The sequence below is a fragment of the Neoarius graeffei genome, chromosome 2, assembly GCF_027579695.1.
Source record: "Neoarius graeffei isolate fNeoGra1 chromosome 2, fNeoGra1.pri, whole genome shotgun sequence".
In the NCBI taxonomy this organism is placed as follows: domain Eukaryota; kingdom Metazoa; phylum Chordata; class Actinopteri; order Siluriformes; family Ariidae; genus Neoarius; species Neoarius graeffei.
In genome coordinates this window covers 103,224,754-103,243,929 of record NC_083570.1, presented here as the reverse complement: position 1 = coordinate 103,243,929, position 19,176 = coordinate 103,224,754, and the positions used below count along the sequence as shown (strand labels likewise).

At 41.0% G+C, this 19,176-nt stretch overlaps 1 gene segment (V, D, J or C); it reads left to right on the top strand.

The window, feature by feature from the left end:
• Positions 1–717: 717 nt before the first annotated feature.
• Positions 718–12,914, top strand: LOC132870432 (Ig kappa-b4 chain C region-like). The segment is given in 3 exon segments: positions 718–891; positions 11,753–11,837; positions 12,595–12,914. Coding segments are annotated over 3 exon segments (579 nt in total).
• The last annotated feature ends 6,262 nt before the right edge of the window (positions 12,915–19,176 follow it).

Sequence of the window (19,176 nt, the reverse complement as noted above, 5' to 3'; positions counted from 1 at the left end):
TTTAGGGCCTAGTGTTGCCTTATTTCTTTTTTGTATATCAGCTACCGATGCCCAGCCTAAAATGCCGAGGACAGTGGCAGAGAGGGTGTAGTAATCACATCCTAGTATTACTCTGCCAGCTCTGTTTTGAAGTTTCTGCAGTTTCTCAAGGTACCCCTTACCTCCCTGGTCCCATACTGTATTGCAGTACTGAATGTGAGGGAGGAACAGTGCTGTGTAGATTGCGAGCAATGACTGTCTGTTCAGGTATGGCTTTATACATTTCATGATACCAATGGCCTGTGACAGTTTCTTTCTTGGTAACATGGAGATAGTGATAAGTCCACCGTAGACCACTGTCCAGAACAACTCCTAAATACTTAAAAGTGTCCACTTAGACGGATTCAATGAAAGCTTGTTTGCAGTGAACCACTGCACAAGTCTAATGGAGTCTCGCTGAATGGTCTGTTTGATTGTCTGAATGTTGCGATCTGAAAAGTAAATAATGGTATCACCTGCATACGTTGCCACCTTGCATGCCTGGATACAGTTTGGTAAATCATTGATATATAAAATGAAAAGAAGTGGACCAAGAATCAATCCCTGTGGTACACCACAAGTTACAGTTGATGTTGTAGATAGAACAGAGTTAACGCATGTGGATTGTAATCTTTCAGTCAGGCAAGACATTTACAGGGTAAGTCATTCACACCATAGGCTCTGAGTTTAAGCAATATTATGTCATGGTCGAGCATATCGAAAGCTCTCGATAAATCACAGAAAACCAACAGTTTGTTGTTGTATGTCAATGGACTGAATCCAGTCTTCTACTACCAAGTGAAGAGCAGATTCACAGGAATGAAGCTTCCTGAAACCGGACTGGAATTGTGTAAGGAGCTGGTTTTGGTCCAGGTATTCGTATAGCTGATTATGAACCACTCTTTCTAATATTTTGGACATGCCTGGTAGTCACAGGACAGGAGTTTCCGGGGTTTGATTTGCCGTCCTTTTTGTATATGGGGATGATTTTGGCAGACTTCCACTTAGTCGGGAATATTCATGAACTCAAAGATTTGTTTAGCAGCTTAGCAAGGAGTGGCACAAGAATTTGGACTCCCACTTTCAGCAGCTTGTTGTCAATGTTATCAAACCCCATCGCCTTCTTAGCTTTAAGTTTTGTCAGTTGGTCCGTTACAAATTCGACTGTGATTGGAGTAAAGGTGAACATACTGGTGGCTTTCTGAACAAACTGAACAGGAGTAAAGGGAGAAACAGCTACAGACAATGACCTGTACAGGTCTTCTATGACTTTGTGGAAAAACTGGTTGAAAGTGTTCACTATCCCCTCCTCATCATTAATGGTCTGTCCCTCATGCTCAAGGTAAGTAACAGTGTTTGATGTTTTGTTTGGTATTAACTTTCTTATGGTCTTCCATATCCCAGGCTGTTCCTCTTCAGCCCCTTGGACTACTGTTTGAACAACATGTTGTTGTTGTTTTTTTTTTTGCTTGTTGGCATAGGTAGTTTCCTCTATTTTTCATTGTCATGTCATCATTCATGTCACTCTGACAACCTGAGCTGTTGGCTTGTTTGTACATTTGATGTCTTAAAGCAATAAGCTGACGCAGATCAAGTCAAGTCAAGTTTATTTGTATTGCGCTTTTAACAATAAACATTGTTGCAAAGCAGCTTTACAGAATTTGAATGACTTAAAACATGAGATAATTTTATTCCTAATCTATCCCCAATGAGCAAGCCTGTGGTGGCAGTGGCAAGGAAAAATTCCCTCAGACGACATGAGGAAGAAACCTCAAGAGGAACCAGACTCAAAAGGGAACCCATCCTCATTTGGGCAAGAACAGACAATATGACTATAACATTAACAGTTTTAACATGAAGTCAGTTTTGTTGATTGTTATAACTCTTCATTGATGCAACCTTGAGTGACAACTGCAGTCCTAAAGTTAGCAAGTCAACTGTAGTCCTCAGCCATAAAAGCATTACTGTAACTCTCCAGAATGTCTTCCAAGTCCAACTGTCCATATGGGGCCGTCCTCCACAGGAGCGATGTGATGAGACTCCAACCAGACACAGGGCATCAGGATGGATCAGGCAGGTCCGAGGAGCAGAAGAGGTCAGCATCTCAATCTCAGGACTGACATGTAACTCAGAGGGACAGATTGGGGGTGGGGGAGGAAAAGAGAGAAAACACAGGTTGTTAGGTATACCCAATGTCACCTGAATAAGTAGGAACAGTATACATTTTGCACTGAGTACAAGCAGGGACTCTGGCAAAACTAAATATGACAGCATAACTAAAAGGGGAGAGCCAGAAGGTAACACAGGCATGAGGGCGCCCCAGGACATAAAGCAGCCAGCCACTATATCATCAACAAACTCGAGTGAGCAAGCGAGTGGGGGACTGACAGCATCCATACATCCCAGTTTACCAAAACACTCTATGGCTGAGGACCCTCCTGATCTACACCTTTACCTCATAAACACCATTAACAAAAGGCTTGACTAAACAGATATGTTTTCAGCCTAGACTTAAACACTGAGACTGTGTCTGAGTCCCGAACACTACTTGGAAAGCTGTTCCATAACCGTGGGGCTTTGTAAGAAATGTCTCTGCCCCCTGATGTAGCCTTCACTATACGAGGTACCAGCAGATAGCCTGCACCTTTTGATCTAAGTAGGCGTGGCGGGTCATAAAGGACCAGAAGTTCGCTCAGGTACTGTGGTGCGAGACCATTCAGTGCTTTGAAGGTCAATAGTAGTATTTTATAATCAATATGAAATTTGATTGGGAGCCAATGCAGTGTGGATAAGACAGGGGTGATGTGGGCATATTTTCTAGTTCTTGGAAGGACTCTTGCTGCTGCATTTTGAACCTACTGGAACTTGTTTATGCACTTGTTGGAACATCCAGACAGTAAGGCATTACAGTAATCCAACCTGTAGGTAAAAAAAGCATGAACTAGTTTTTCTGTGTCGTGTAGTGACATTAAATTTCTTATCTTAGCAATATTTCTGAGATGAAAGAAAACTATCTGGGTAATGTTATAGATGTGAGTTTCGAATGAAAGACTGGGGTCAATAATCACCTGAGGTCTTTTACTGCTGCACGTGAAGAAACAGAAAGGCCATCCAGAGTTACTGGGTAATCAGAAAACTTACTTCTAGCTGCATGTGGTCCTAGTACAAGTACTTCAGTCTTGTCAGAGTTAAGCAGAAGGAAGTTAATACGTAAGCATCCAGTGTCTAATGTCTTTTACACATTCCTCAATTCTATGAAGCTGGTGTCTCTCATCTGGTTTTGCAGAAACATACAACTGTGTGTCATCAGCATAACAGTGGACACTAATACAATCTTTAAGAATAATATCACCCAGAGGTAACACATATAAAGAAAAAAGCAGTGGACCCAAGACAGAACCTTGTGGAACACTAAACTTTACCTCAGTATGTCTAGAAAAATCACCATTTACATCAACATACTGATAGCGATCAGTTAAATAAGACCTGAGCCAGGAGAGGGCCGTTCCCTTAACTCCCACAACATTTTCTAGTCTATCCAGAAGAATGGAATGATCAATGGTATCAAATGCTGCACTAAGGTCAAGCAACACAAGCAGCAAGGCACATCCCTGATCAGACGCCAACAGTAGGTCATTTATTACTTTAATCAGAGCTGTCTCTGTGCTATGATGAGGTCTAAATCCTGACTGATACATTTCATGAATATTATTCCTATGCAAATATGAGCATAACTGCTGTGCCACAGCTTTTTCAAGGATCTTGGAGATAAAGGGGAGGTTTGATATTGGCTGATAATTGGACAGCTGACAGGGATCAAGGTCAGGTTTTTTAATCAGGGGTTTGATAACTGCTAGTTTAAAGGATTTGGGTACATAACTGATCCTAAGAGAAGAATTTATTCTTTTTAGAAGTGGTTCAATTACTTCAGGTATTACCTGTTTGAATAGAAGTGGAGGTAAGGGGTCAAGTACACAAGTTGAGGATTTTGATGCGGAGATTAATGAAAGTAATTCAATTTCTCTCAGGGGAGTAAAACACTCTAATTGCTGATCTGATACAGTTATATTGTTAACTACAGGGTCTGACCTTAAATTAGTAGTTTGAATTTTTTGTCGGATATTTTCAATTTTCTCATAAAAAAAATCATGAAGTCGTTGCGACTACATACTACAGGTGTGCATGTCTCTATAGTGGACTTATTCCTGGTTAATTTTGCTACAGTATTAAATAGGAATCTAGGATTATTTTTGTTATCTTCTATTTGGGAGGAGAGATATGTTGATCTAGCAGCACTAAGAGCTTTTCTATACTTCAGGAGGCTCTTCTTCCAAGCTAATTTGAACGCTACCAATTTTATTTGACACCATTTACGTTCCAATTTTTGAGTGGTCTGTTTTAAAGAGTGTCATCATTACACCCGGGTGCTAATTTTTTCTCTCTGATCATTTTCCTTTTAAGAGGACCTACATTATCTAAAGTATAGCGGAACGTTATTCAGTTGCCTGATCAAGTTCTGCAGGGCCTGACAGTGACCCAATCAAAGTTGATAACTCTGGGAGATCATTTATAAAGCTCTGTGCAGTAGTTGACGTGAATGTACGTTTAATACAGTAGCGTGGTGAGGTGCATATATTATTACTCAGACATAATATGAATGAGATAATGATTTGAGAACTTCAGACTGTGGAAGTATGACTATATTTTCTATGTTTAGCCCGAATGTTAGTATTAGCTCGAGGGTGTGACCACCTTTATGGGTCGGTCCTATGACACTCTGATTAACCCCTACTGAATATAAAATGGACACAAACGCTGTTTTCAAAGGGTCTTCTGGGTTATTGAAGTGAATATTAAAATCTCCGACAGCTAAAGCTTTGTCTAAGGAAATAACCAGGTCTGACATAAAATCTGCAAATTCAGAAAGAAACTCAGAATATGGCCACAGGGGCCTGTAAATAATAAGTAACGGAATTAACTGGGTAGACTTATTTTGGATACATTATATTAGTATGAAGAACTTCAAATGTATTATATTTATCACCAGGTTTGTGTGCTACACCTAGATAATCATTATAAATAACTGCGCCACCTCGTCCTCTGCCAGTTAGACGAGGCTGGTGTATATAACTGTATCCAGGAGGACTAGCTTCATTTAATGCTCTATATTCATTTGGCTTCATCCATGTTTCAGTTAAACACAGTACATTAAACTCCTGATCAGTAATAAGTTCATTAACCATTAGCACTTTAGATGTAAGGAGTGTCTCCTGTCCTACACATTTTAATGTTTTACCTGCACTCAACTCAGCAAGCACCGTTAATTAGCTGAAGCGTTAAACGAGGTGTGTTTGGATGGTTTTGTAACCTTCTTCAGCCTGATGAGCATCAACAATGCTTTTTATGACGTCCTCAGAAATCTCCTTTGTTCGTGCCATGATACACTTCCACAAATGTGTTGTGAAGATCAGACTTTGATAGATCCCTGTACTTTAAATAAAACCGGGTGCCCACTCACACCTGATCGTCATCCCACTGATTGAAAACACCTGACTCTAATCTCACCTTCAAATTAACTGCTAATCCTAGAGGTTCACATACTTTTGCCACTCACAGATATGTAATATTGGATCATTTTCCTCAATAAATAAATGAACAAGTATAATATTTTTGTTTCATTTGTTTAACTGGGTTCTCTTTATCTACTTTTAGGACTTGTGTGAAAATCTGATGATGTTTCAGGTCATATTTATGCAGAAATATAGAAAATTCTAAAGGGTTCACAAACATTCAAGCACCACTGTAGATCTAATATGCATAAAAGTGAGTGAGAGAGAGAGAAGTTTAAACTTTCACTGATCAGAAAGTCAAAATGAGAGATTTCCTGGGAATTACAGGTGTATAAATGTAGTAGAGAAATGACAGAAGTTGAGTCTTTCACTTTAATTCCATCAGGATTCAGACTGACTACAGAGGAGATTTAGAGGTGAGCAGCAATAAAAAGTTATTTCCTTACTATCTTTATGTATCATGTTGTTGTTTTTTCTGACTGTAGAGATGAATCTCATCACTAATCCATCATTTGGTGTTATTTCTCCTCCAGTCTCCTGCAGTGTGTACAGTACACTGTGCTCCAGAGTCAGACAGGTTTACTGAATCATCACTGAATTTAAACACCAGAGTGACAAAGAAAACTAACCAATGAAAAAAACATTTAATCAGACAATTGTGTTCTGTAAATATAACCACAATGACTGTGTGTGTGTGTGTGTGTTCTCCAGGTGGTCCGGTGGTGAACTCCTCCGTGTCTCTGCTCCCTCCCTCCTCTCTGCAGCTCTCTGAGGGATCGGCCTCGCTGCTCTGCCTGCTCTCAGCCTATTCTCCACAGGGGGCGCTGCTGAGCTGCACCATAGATGGTGTTGAGGTGAATGAGGGGGTTCTGACCAGCACAGAAGAACAGAATGACCCTTCAGCACCCTGACCCTCTTCAAAGAACGCTGGGAAGAGTCCGAGGTGTTCGGCTGTACCGTCTCCCACCACAACACCACTCAGATCACCTCGTTCTGAAAGAGCCGCTGTAAAGTCCACTAGAATAGAAGTGTACACTTTAAAACATATTTAGAAGACTGGAGTGGAGTCAGTGGTGTATCTGTACTGAAATAAAGCTTAAATGTGGAAAGCATGTCTCCTTTTTCAGTCGTGAAGTGTCTTTGACAGTGATTTGGATCAGCACCTTTAACAGCAGGTCGAGGGCAGCGCTGTGTGTTGTGCTTGAGTGAGTTCAACTGAAGAACCATGAACATCTGCTGAAAGTGTTGATCTATTCTGGGACTCAGAGCTGTTCATGCAAATGAACTGTTACTGCTTATTTCTCTGACTGGGAAGAATCTGCCTAAACTCATGAAAAATCTAACAAGTACATTTTAAATATACTGAAGAATAATCTGATCTCTGAGAAAACATAAAAATAGTCATAAACCATGACAGGAGTGAAGACACTAAAAGACAAAATGTTGACAGATTGATGGGGGGAATGACATATCGAGGCAGTCACTGAGTCTGATTCAAGACCTAAAATCTCTTCCAATTGTACAGACAGAGAGAGAGAGAGAGAGAGAGAGAGAGATCAGTCTCTTCTCCTGAAGGTCCTGATCATGCAAACTTACTGGAACATAAGATGTGCTTTAGACACTTTCATGTATATCTCCTTGGATAAAAGCAATAAGACAGCAAATTAGAATTCAGGGATTAAAAAAAAAAAAGAAAAGAAATTAACTGGATGGGAAATCTGTGTATTGCGCTACGTCTTACTGAAGTGAACGTGGCCGTCGCTAATCAACGTTACAATGTCTCCATATATAAATGTGCACAAGTGTGTAAAAATAAAAGGTGAATAATTTTACCTAAATTCAGTACATGTATTTTTTTTTTACTATACTGTATTTTCAGGGATCACTGTTATTGTATCTAGTTAGGAAATGCACTTTGAAACTGCTTCATTTCTCTGTTGTGTTGCAGTAGTGGTTCAGTGGTTAAGGCTGCGAGCCTACCACACAGATTTAATACTTGTCATTTTTAGGGCATACCTAACAACATGTGTTTTCTTTCTCTCTCTCTCTCTCCCCCCCCCCCAATCTGTCCCTCTGAGTTACATGTTGGTCCTGGGATTGAGATGCTGGCCTCTTCTGCCCCTCGGACCTGCTTGATCCATCCTGGTGCCCTGTGTCTGGTCGGAGTTTTATCGCACCGCTCCTGTGAAGGACGGCCCCATGAGGACAGTTGAGGGTTACACCTGGAGGATGCTCTGGACTCTTACAGTCATGCTTTTATGGCTGAGGACTACAGTTGTCTTGCTCACTTTAGGACTGCAGTTATGCACAGTTATGAACAGTTTTGCACTCAAGTTTCCATCAATGAAGAGTTATAACATCAACGAAACTGTCCTCATGTTAAAAGTGTTAATATTATAGTCAGGCTGTCTGTTGTTGCCCAAATGAGGATGGGTTCCCTTTTGAGTCTGGTTCCTCTCGAGGTTTCTTCCTCATGTTGTCTGAGGGAGTTTTTCCTTGCCACCGTCGCCATAGGCTTGCTCATTGGGGATAGATTAGGGATAAATTAGCTCATGTTTTAAGTCGTTCAAATTCTGTAAAGCTGCTTTGCGACAATGTTTATTGTTAAAAGCGCTATACAAATAAACTTGACTTGACTTGAAGGCTCTGAGTAACAGAGCAGAAGGTCAGGGGATCGAGCCTCAACACTGCCAAGTGACCCTTGATTAAGGCCTTTAACCCTCTCTGCTTTAGGGGCGCTGTATCATGGCTGACCCCAGCTTCCTAACAAGCTGGGACACATGAAGTAAAGAATTATCACTGTGCTGTAATATATCTCATCTCATCTCATTATCTCTAGCCGCTTTATCCTTCTACAGGGTCGCAGGCAAGCTGGAGCCTATCCCAGCTGACTATGGGCGAAAGGCGGGGTACACCCTGGACAAGTCGCCAGGTCATCACAGGGCTGACACATAGACACAGACAACCATTCACACTCGCATTCACACCTACGGTCAATTTAGAGTCACCAGTTAACCTAACCTGCATGTCTTTGGACTGTGGGGGAAACCGGAGCACCCGGAGGAAACCCACGCGGACACGGGGAGAACATGCAAACTCCACACAGAAAGGCCCTCGCCGGCCCCGGGGCTCGAACCCAGGATCTTCTTGCTGTGAGGCGACAGTGCTAACCACTACACCACCGTGCCGCCCGCTGTAATATATATGTGACAAAAAAGGTTTCTCTTCTCCATTATTCAGTGTGTATAAAGCTAGGAATCTCAGTGGAATCCAATGGGAAAGAAACATAATATATTCACTTCTGTTCATTCTGATATTCTCAGTTTGTGCTATAATGGCAAAAGTTAATATATTTATGATTTATTTGTGCTTGTTGATGACAGGGCAATACCTGTTTACATGTACATTTATTGAGATTTTATATATATTTTCTTCCAGGTCAAGGGTATCATCAGGATTGGAAGAAGCTGGTCATGTGGAGGAGAGAGTAAGGGAGAACAGCATGAAGAGAGAAAAAACAACAGCAATGTCTTTTCCATTGTGCTGAAAGTTTTGTCCTGTATAGATAGTGGTTGTTAGTTCAGTAAATTGAGTTTGACGAAACTTGACAAACATGGAGGTAATTTGCAGTTTCCATCCAAAACATCCATTGTTGAATGAGTCAGGAGGCTGTATACCTGTCAGCTCAGTCGCCATTAGGTTTTCCCACATGGACTAACTGAGATATTAAGAGAAGTGAGCTCTCTCAGCAAACCAAAGTAGTTTAAAAGCTCTGGCTGGTCCACGGAGACTCTGAAGATCGACCATACACCAGTCAGAGCTACCACAGTCTGAGCTGTTCTTCAGTCCTAAGTACAAATACAAGTGGATTCAACTTGTGTAGAATGCAGTAGACTAATGTCAAGATAATAAAGTACTGAACAAGCACTTGAATGACCTCATTGGACAGAACTACCCAAATTTTCCTGATCGAAATGAAAAACCTGCATAACAGAATCAGGTTAGGAATATGAGGAGAGAAGGGTTGTTGGTTGTCCAGAACTACCTCAAGGTTTCCTGTCTTGTCATAGTATGTTGTGATCCAAGGATTCTTCAGGGAGATCACAAAGTCCTGACATGTGGATGCAGCAACAGAGATATGCAGCAGCTCAGTCTTGCTGAGGTTTAGTTTCAGCTGATGAACTGCCATCGATGGTGATGAGGAGAAAGTGTGGAGGATTCAGGTAGTGAGGGAGAGGTATAAATAGATACTGGCAGGTAGGGCAGGGAGAACAAGCATGCAAGATACAAAGTAATGATCTGAAGAGTAGAGTGGGGTAACGCTGATACCTAGAGCTCAGGAAGAATGGCTGAAGACCAGGTCCAGAATGTTTAAACTGGGGTGTGTTGGAAAGCATGTGGAGAAGGTCATATTGAAGGAGTGCCGGAAAGAGAGAAGAAAAAGACAACAGATAGAAACTAAGGCATAGAGCAGAATAATAACAGTAACTGATATCTGGTCAGAAAGAGAAACTGTAATGGGGGCAGGATTAGTGATAGAGGCTGAAAAAAGAGAGACATTTTTCCAACTTTTTTTCAGTTCTGACAAATAAGCTCGAAAAATACAAAACTATTGATCTTACAGTAGCGGATGTGATGGACTGTGAGCAGTGTGGTGTGATGATTATTGAGAGATTTCTAATGTGAGTTGTGAGTTAGTGTGGTGTGGTTCCTCTCCTCCACAGAGGGTCATTGTGTCGTATGACATCCTCCAACTCAGCACCTGCAGTGTCTCCCAGCTGCAGCAGTGCAGTCTCTCTACAATCTGACTGAGGGAGGTTTTTGTACGACTCTATAACACTGTGTGAACAGGTAGTTGCTACTGATGTAATGGAAACTCTGACAGTAATAATCTCCTGCATCTTCAGTCTGGACTCCACTGATCGTCAGAGTGAAATCAGATCCAGATCCACTGCCACTGAAACGAGCTGGAAAACCTGGCTCTCGCTGATTTGCAAATTTAATCAGGAGTTTAGGAGCTTCTCCAGGTTTCTGCTGATACCAGTGTAAGTTATCACCAGATGAGTCCTTGTACACAGCCTGACTGGTTCTACAGTTGATGGTGACTGTTTCTCCTGGAAGAGCAGATTTCACTGCAGGAGTCTGAGTTACTGTGGCTTGACCTCTGCATTCTGAAAAAAAAAATATATGAGATAGAAAATTGTTGAAAGAATAATCATGAGACAAACCTGAAAAATGTATTGTCTTAACCAGTTTGTTTAAAATATAAAAGGCAAAGCCGTGTCTGACCTTGAGTCCAGAGGATCAGTGTCCAGATGAAGACGGGGATCAAAGTCATGGTAGCTGTGGGTGAAGTTGCTGTAGCAGCAGCTCTCAGTCATGAAGTGTTAAAGTCACAGCGCTATAAACACTCCCAGAGCACTGAAGCATGTGCTGCCAATGCAAAGTGTCCTCTAAGTATGGAAACACCTTTACCACATTCCCCCAATCTTACTGTAATTCTCACACTACTACAGAGTTATTGTGTGAATTTTACTTGTGGGGTCAGATGGAGATTTTCTGTAAAACACTTTGAGGTCTAAGATGCATAAATAAGTGAATTAGAGAGAGAAGCTTCAACTTTCACTGGATGGTGTTTGTACTGAATGTTAATGAGTTTCTCACTGTAGTGGATTTATGGTGGAAGAAGCAGCATCAATGTTGGCAGTGAGTAAATACACACTCATATTTTTGACTGTAAATTAATCTTTAGTTTATTGTAGGACTTAAATATCATATCATAACTTTCTATCAGTCTACAGAAGCAGTGGAGGAATTATTCTCACTTTAGCGCCACACATTCAGTCATATATTGTAAATTTCTCATGAGAACATCAGCATTTTTACTCCATGAGGCATTCTGGGTAAATCCTGAACAATTGCAATTCCACATTTTGTGAAATTTCAACTTTTATTTTGTGTAATTTATTTGTGTTTCTTACGCACTAATTGCATCCTTAGTTTAGATTGACACTCTTGGTATATAAAAGAAAAAATAAATCAGTAAAATGTAGTAAAACAGTCAGAGAGTTAGTGTATTAATCAGCTGATGTGAGCAGAAGTTGGTGTTTTGTAGCTGTTTTGTAATAAGAGGTTTAAATGGATGGAGAGAGCAGTGAGTTTAGAGCAGCAGGGTTTTTGTACGGCCGCTAAACCTGTTTGTATCACTGTGGTGGACTTTTGGTGGAGGAACCAAACTGTCTGTGGGCCGTAAGTAACCTGTTTACTAATTACTGAAATGGAGTGTGTTCAGATTAATGACTGAAATGGAGTGTGTTCAGATTCATGTTGTAATGTGTAATTAGATTTATTTTTCCTCCAAATTCAGATCAGATGTGATTTTTGTGTCAAGTACTTCTGTTTCTCAAATTTCCCTTATTTTAGAAGTTTGAAAAATGTCTTTGATTATATTGCAGGTTGTTAATTATAATTTAAAGCTTAATTGTATTTGATTCTACTGCTGGTAGTTAATTATAATTTAAATCTAAAAGGAAAGTAGATATCATTGTGCAAATTACAGATGACATTTTTGTTGAATGATTTTAATGACATTTAATATCTTAGAGACTGTGAGTCCAAAAACGGATTTAAATGTAGAAACCAAAACTGAATTTGCTTAAGTGGTAAATATTCTGTATTTTAAATGTGGCTTATTCATGTTATAAAATGAGCTTCATATTTTTAATGACTGAATACTTGGTCTAATTCAATTTTCCTGTCCAGGGATAACTGCAATATACGTAAATGATGATAGATCTAAGATGTAAAAGTGTTTGAACTGAGTGTGAAACGTTTGTGATGCTCCACTGAACTCAGTTCTGCTCTGTAAGATATAAAGGGAAGTGAAACACATAGTGAGCTGAAACGAAGCCTGAGTGACTGACAGCTGTCCATTCCTGTCTCAACTCTGTGTGTGTGTGTGTGTGTGTGTGTGTGTGTGTGTGTGTGTGTGTGTGTGTGTGTGTAGGTGTCACTCAGCCCAGTGTGACGGTGTTGCCTCCCTCCAGTGTGGAGCTGCAGCAGGAGAAGGTCACACTCATGTGTGTGGCCGACAAGGGCTTCCCCTCGGACTGGACACTGAGCTGGAAGGTTGATGGGAGCAGCTGGAGCTCGGGGGAGAGCCGCAGCACCGCCGTTCTGCACGCGGACGGCCTCTACAGCTGGAGCAGCACGCTGAGCCTCCACCCGGAGCAGTGGAGGAACAAGGTGGTGACCTGTGAGGCCTCCAAAGACAACCAACCTACTGTGGTGGGCAGAGTGAACACAGAGCAGTGCTCAGAGCTGTGAGCTCACACACACTTTACTCAGCTCACCTTCTACTGCTTCACTGTGTGTTACATGTGGCCTTTACTGCTCAAATGTCCCACTTTCATCATTTCATTTGTGTTATTAACATGTGAGCTCACACACTCCTCAGTTTAACTCAATTCTTCTTCTTAATGATCACTTACATATGTGTTAAGTGTGTGTATCACTGCAGTGTCCTGCTTTGAATTATTAATAAAAGCCTTTGAATCATAAAACACTTTTGTTGCACATTATTGTTCATGTACATCATAAACAAATCACCAAAGCACCTGTCTCAGTATCTGTTTTGGACCGTAATACGGTATATATAATATTAATATTATATATATTTATTATAAAGACTACTACTAATAATAATAATAATATTCAAGATAAAGTATCGACAGTGAGGATGTGGTTGAGCGGGAATGAAATTATAAAGCACTGATGTTTAAAAGAGAGTAAGTGGAATGCTTCTTGTTACTTTCACTCATTGGTGAATTGGGGACTGGTGTGATGGTTGAGGAAATGCTGTTACACCTACTGTATTAATCACAACTGTAAACCTGGATGTTACTCAGACTGAACTCAAATCAATAGTCTGTTACAAAAATCATCAGTATTACTTTTGTAGTGAATTTCCGACACTAAAAGACATGTTACAATTTACTATGCAGGGGCGCTGCTAGAAATTTTGGGCCCTCTAAAAAAATATAATAAACACTCCCCTCACTCACCCCTGCAAAAATAAATAAATAAATAAATCACTTCCCTTAGTTTATCCAGGGGAAGTGTTATTAGTGCTTTTAATTAATTATTAGTGTTAGCGAGTTATTCATTCAACAATATCTGAGCTTGTCAGACACCAGTAATGCCCCACTGGATCTGAACACCTCTACTGAATTGATCACAGAAGACACAGACCTTGTTTATGGACCTTGTGCACCAACATCATAGGTCAGAGGTCAAGTTTGTTTATCCGCCATATTGGGTATCAAGCCGCAGTTCACTTCACACGTGGAAATTTTTGGAGATTGATTAAAATTTTCAGTCAGAATGGCTTGTTGTGTGGCAGTAGGGTGCTCAAACAGAAAAAGCACGGCGGGTTTATCATTTTACCGGTTCCCCGCTGATCAAGAGCGGAGGAAGAAGTGGATTGCTGCCTTTAAACGTGTTGACTGGGAACCAAGCGAACACTCGAGATTGTGTGCCCAACATTTCGTGTCAGGCAAGTGGCTTCTACCCCTGTAACATTAACTGTTTCAGTATAACGCATAAATAATATACATTTTTGTAATAAACATGATACACTTGTGCATTTTCAATTTTCATGTTTCCTAAGTCCCTGACTCGTGGCATTCTACATTGCCATTACTAAAACTAGTAGTAGATGTAGTAATATCTATACACAATAGTTAGTACTACTACTAATTCAAAAACAGTATCATGCTACATGATTCGATAATAGCGATATGCAAATAAGATCTATTCTGAAAAGTCAATGTATGGTACGCACCTGTGAAGAAATAACAAAACGCTTTTCACGCATATGAACTAGCACGTTCCGTACCCATCCTGAGGAGAAATATCTGTAAGCTTCTAGTGACTTGTAGGCTTTTAGTGACTGACCACTGTAACCCCCTGGTGTGTTGATTAGGTAATGATATACATCGGGGTAACTTACGTCTGGCAGCTCATTACTTGAACAATCAAGTGCAGATTTGGTTTCACCCTTACTAATCATATATGGGTCGACCCCTAAGGCAGCAATCTTATCTCTATAATGATTTTTTGCTGTGATATCCAGGGATTCAGCATAAGTCGAGAGGCAGACTTGAGAAGAAGACATCGCGACAGCGGGTATCACGATCAAACTTGCGAAAGCATGATCCCCAATATGGTGGTGTAAACAGATAATCACGTGACCATGACGTCACACGCACAAGGTCCATACCCTGATATTACTTTTCACCCCTCAGTGTCAGTCTTTAGTTCGAGACCTCCCCAGGCTGGAGCTCGTAGATAAGTATAAACTTCGTGTAGGCTGGCCTTGGTGTCTCAAACAGATTTCCAAATTTATCCTGATGTCTCCTTCATGTACTGACCCATTATATGCAGTTACATTTCTAGGTTGATGAATAATTATTTAATTCAGAGAAGAAAATTACATGATTCGTTTTTTTTTTTCTTGGCTGTTCCAATTTAATAAAAAAAAAAAAAAAAAAACTGGAAATACAGTAATCCACAATCCAGTGAGAAAAACTCAACATTCATCAAGTGATTAAATAAATTAAATTATACATTAAATAAATTATTAAATAAAGACTTGAACAATAACAACAATGAGCTAGATAACCACTGTACATACTCTACATACATTTTTAAAGTGGCTTATGTGCTTTGTTGTGCAACAGAGGGGAACATTTATTTAACACGCTCATAAATTTTACATCAACAATTTGGTCATACCATGCTGCCTGCAAATGGGTGCATCGACAACAGAAGCGCGAGAATATTTTTAACACCAAGGATTCAAATTCCAAAAGACAAACACTGAACCTCCTTGGTAGCAAAATCGTTGATCAAGTCTTTAAAGTCAAGTGGCAGAGCCAACTTGCTTTTGATTGAAAGGACTGCAAGATTATTCAGCCTCTCCTGAGCCATTGTTGATCTCAGATAGCTCTTGATCAGTTTCAGCTTACTAAATACCCTTTCTCTACCAGCAACAGTAAATGGGAGTGTGCAAAAAATCCTAAGGGCAATGCAACCCTCTCCAAAAATGCTCTGGAGTTGCAATTTGTAAATTGCATTTAGGAGAGAAAGACAGGTGCAGTCAGAGTGGAAAGTAGCAGAAAATATTGAATAAGATGCCTGATTTCATTCTCAAACTGAGGTGTGAGGTCCCTTGTGTACTTAATTATCAGTGGCCAACACAGAGAAGAAACAGTACTGTCACTTATCTGCCCAACTTTATGTGTGGCTGCAAATTCTTCGAGAATATTTGCTGTGGTTTGGAACCAAGTGTCCAAGTCACTTATTATCTGCTCCAGGGCAGTGAAAAATACAGTATTTCGAAATGTTTCTGCTCTGTCTTCCTGACCTGCTTCCTCTGAGGTCTCATCCTGGAACCTCTTTCTCTTCTTCTCATGGCTGAGTTCTTTTCTAAACTGAGGTGGAACCCCCATTTGATTAGCAATCAATGATGCCTCAGAGAGGAGAGAATCCCATCCATTTCTAAGAGCCTGCATCACATCTTAGAGTGCATTTACACTGGCTGCCTCCACCTCAAGTGATATTTTTCTTGCCTAGAGCATCACATTTCTGTCATCAATACATTGCAATACTTTCATCCAAATGGTCAGAAGTACAATGACATCAAACAACATAAAGTACTTCCTTAGACCAACAGCTTCAGGTCTAGCCTCACTTGTGAGACTGCATGAGCTGAGGATGGAACCAAGGGCCTCAATGACATCAGGTTTTGCTACATGTTAATCAGCATCAATCTGTGCACTCCAGCAATGTACATGCAGCACCACTTAACATCACACATCTTGTACCCGTGGTCACTATTCAGAGCGCTATGAGAAGGCCTTTTTAATCCATGTGAACAAAGAGCACAAGGAATGCAAAAAAGAGCATTTGCACTGTCACTATGAACTAACCAGTCCCTTTTAACCTTTTCTCTGCTGTTTGATGCCTTGAGGTATTTCAAGTAGTCTGGAAATGGCTTTCCCTCTGAATCTTTGGGTATTTCTTTGTCTTCCCTTGTTGCCAATTTTCTAACAATAGTTGCCCTGTCACTGTCGCTTAATTTTGCTGGCCACAAGCCTGGCTCAACTGACAGCAGATCATCTAGTTCTGAAACCAGTGTATGTGACTCAGTGACTGAAATGTCCCTGATCTCAGCCTCACTTTGTTCTTTGCTCTTCACTGCTTCCTCCTCCTCATCTGTGTTGCTGTCACTACTTGCACTGTCATTCTTATCCTCTTCTTCTTTTTGAATATCTCTGGCCTCCTCTCGGGCTGCATCATGGCTTGAAGAGGGCCTTGGCTCCAAACTATCCATAAGGTACATAATTCTGAATCTGTCATATAATTGTACTAACACAGCATGTTTTGAGGACCATATGTATGCATTACGAACATTTGGATGGAATGAGCTGCATGCTTGGTTAGTAACATTAGTTGATCAAAAAGGGAAACAAATTTATGATCTTAAAAGTGACAATGGCATTATTCCCTTTACATCGTAAGTCAAGCTATCTAACAGTCTTTTTAGCCAGATTTTGTTCATGTCATATGCCAGTTGTCCATTTCATTACTGGAATTTCTATATGAACGTTCTCAGCTAAAATTGTACTTGCTTGATATAGCTAGCTGCTCACTTGGTAAATGCAGCATAAAATACTAAAAATCAGTCTGCATGAGCCTTAACCCCAAAGCACTTTATTCACAGATCCATTGATCCATCCATTCTCTGTAGCAGCTTATCCTGTACAGGGTCGCAGGAGCCTATCCCAGCTGACTACGGGCAAGAGGCAGGGTACACCCGAGACAAGTCACCAGGTCATCGCAGGGCTGACACATAGAGACAAACAACCATTCACACCCACATATATGGTCAATTTAGAGCCACCGATTAGCCTAACCTGTATGTCTTTAGACTGTGGGGGAAACCAGAGCACCTGGAGGAACCCCATGCACATGTGGGAAGAACATGCAAACTCCATACAGAAAGGCCCTTGTTGGCTAATGGGCTCAAACCCAGGACCTTCTTGCTGTGAGGCAACAATGCTAACCACTACACCACCATGCCATCCATTATTCATAGATTTCTCTGTAAATACATTATCAATAATACACTGCTCACCTCCTTCTGCTTCAACTGGGAGGGGGGTTAAGGCAGGGTTCCCTAATCCTGAGGCTGCATCTGTGCATGTTGAGTGCAGATGTCATTAGTGAACAAGCTAGTTATTAGCATGCATCTTAACTTAGGTGGCGCACTAGGTGTATCATCAAAGTCTTTTACGTCCTGTTGGATGGTCTGCTCAGCACCGATGGTCATGACTGTGGGCAACTAGCCCAGCTCGACTCTTACAGAGCTTGCCACAGGTTTCACAGATGAATTCCGTTGTTTGACAAGGTTCATGTCTCTTATGTCTTCTGTCAGACTCCTTTGTCACCAGATCATTTTCAAGTTTTTTGGCACCTTGGTGGAGCTTGTGCCGCCAAGAAATATGATCTTGGACAAGCTTCTCCCAATCAGCTCTGATGTCGAATAATTTCAGGTCACGCTTGCAAACGTCAATGAAGCAAAGCTTTGGATGCCCCCTGTCACATTTGCCACCTGCAAGCTGACCGTACAAAATTTGGTGGGGGAGACGAGAGTGGGCCATGCGGGACACATGGCCCAACCAATCCAGCCTATGTTGTTTCAGGATTGGATACAGGCTTGTGGTGCCACATCTTTTGTGGATCTCCAAGTTTGGAACTTTATCCATCCATGTAACCCCACAGATCTTTCTGAGGCATCTAAGTTGGAAACTGTTAAGTTTCCTTTCAATGTGGGCATGAGAAGCCCATGTCTCACTACCGTAGAGCAGAGCGGACAGTACGCAAGTTTGGTATATGTGCACTTTGGTATGGACTGTAAGACACTTGTTGTCCCAAACATAACTTTCCAGTTTCCCAAACAGATAGGCAGTCTGGCCAATGTATGAGTTAACTTAACAGTTTAGATTTCCAGAAGATGAGACCATGGAACCTAGGTAACGGAAGTCTTCAACCGTGTCAAGAGGGCTCTCATTGATGGTGATGTGAGGAGGGGGTGCATTTATTGAGAAGGCAACCGTCTTCTTCACACTAATTATTTGGCCAGATTTGTCACAGGTATTGCTGAATGCGTCACATGTACCTTGTAGCTTGGCTACACTATGAGAGCAAAACATGGCATCATCAGCGAAAATTAGTTCGTATATCAGGACTGTGCTGGTTTTCGACTTTGCCCTGAGGCACGCAAGATTGAAAAGTTTGCCATCGCTCTGGGTGCTGAGGGCGATGCCTTCAGGGTTTGGAAAAGTGATATGTAGCAGGGTGGATAAGAAGATGCCAAACAGAGTTGGAGCCATCACGCATCCCTGTTTAACTCCACAATTCACTGTGAAGGCTTCTGAGAGGTCACCATCAAAATCTATGCAAGCAGACATTCCGTCATGAAGTGCTTTGATGATAGCTAGGAATTTAGGTGGACAGCCTAACT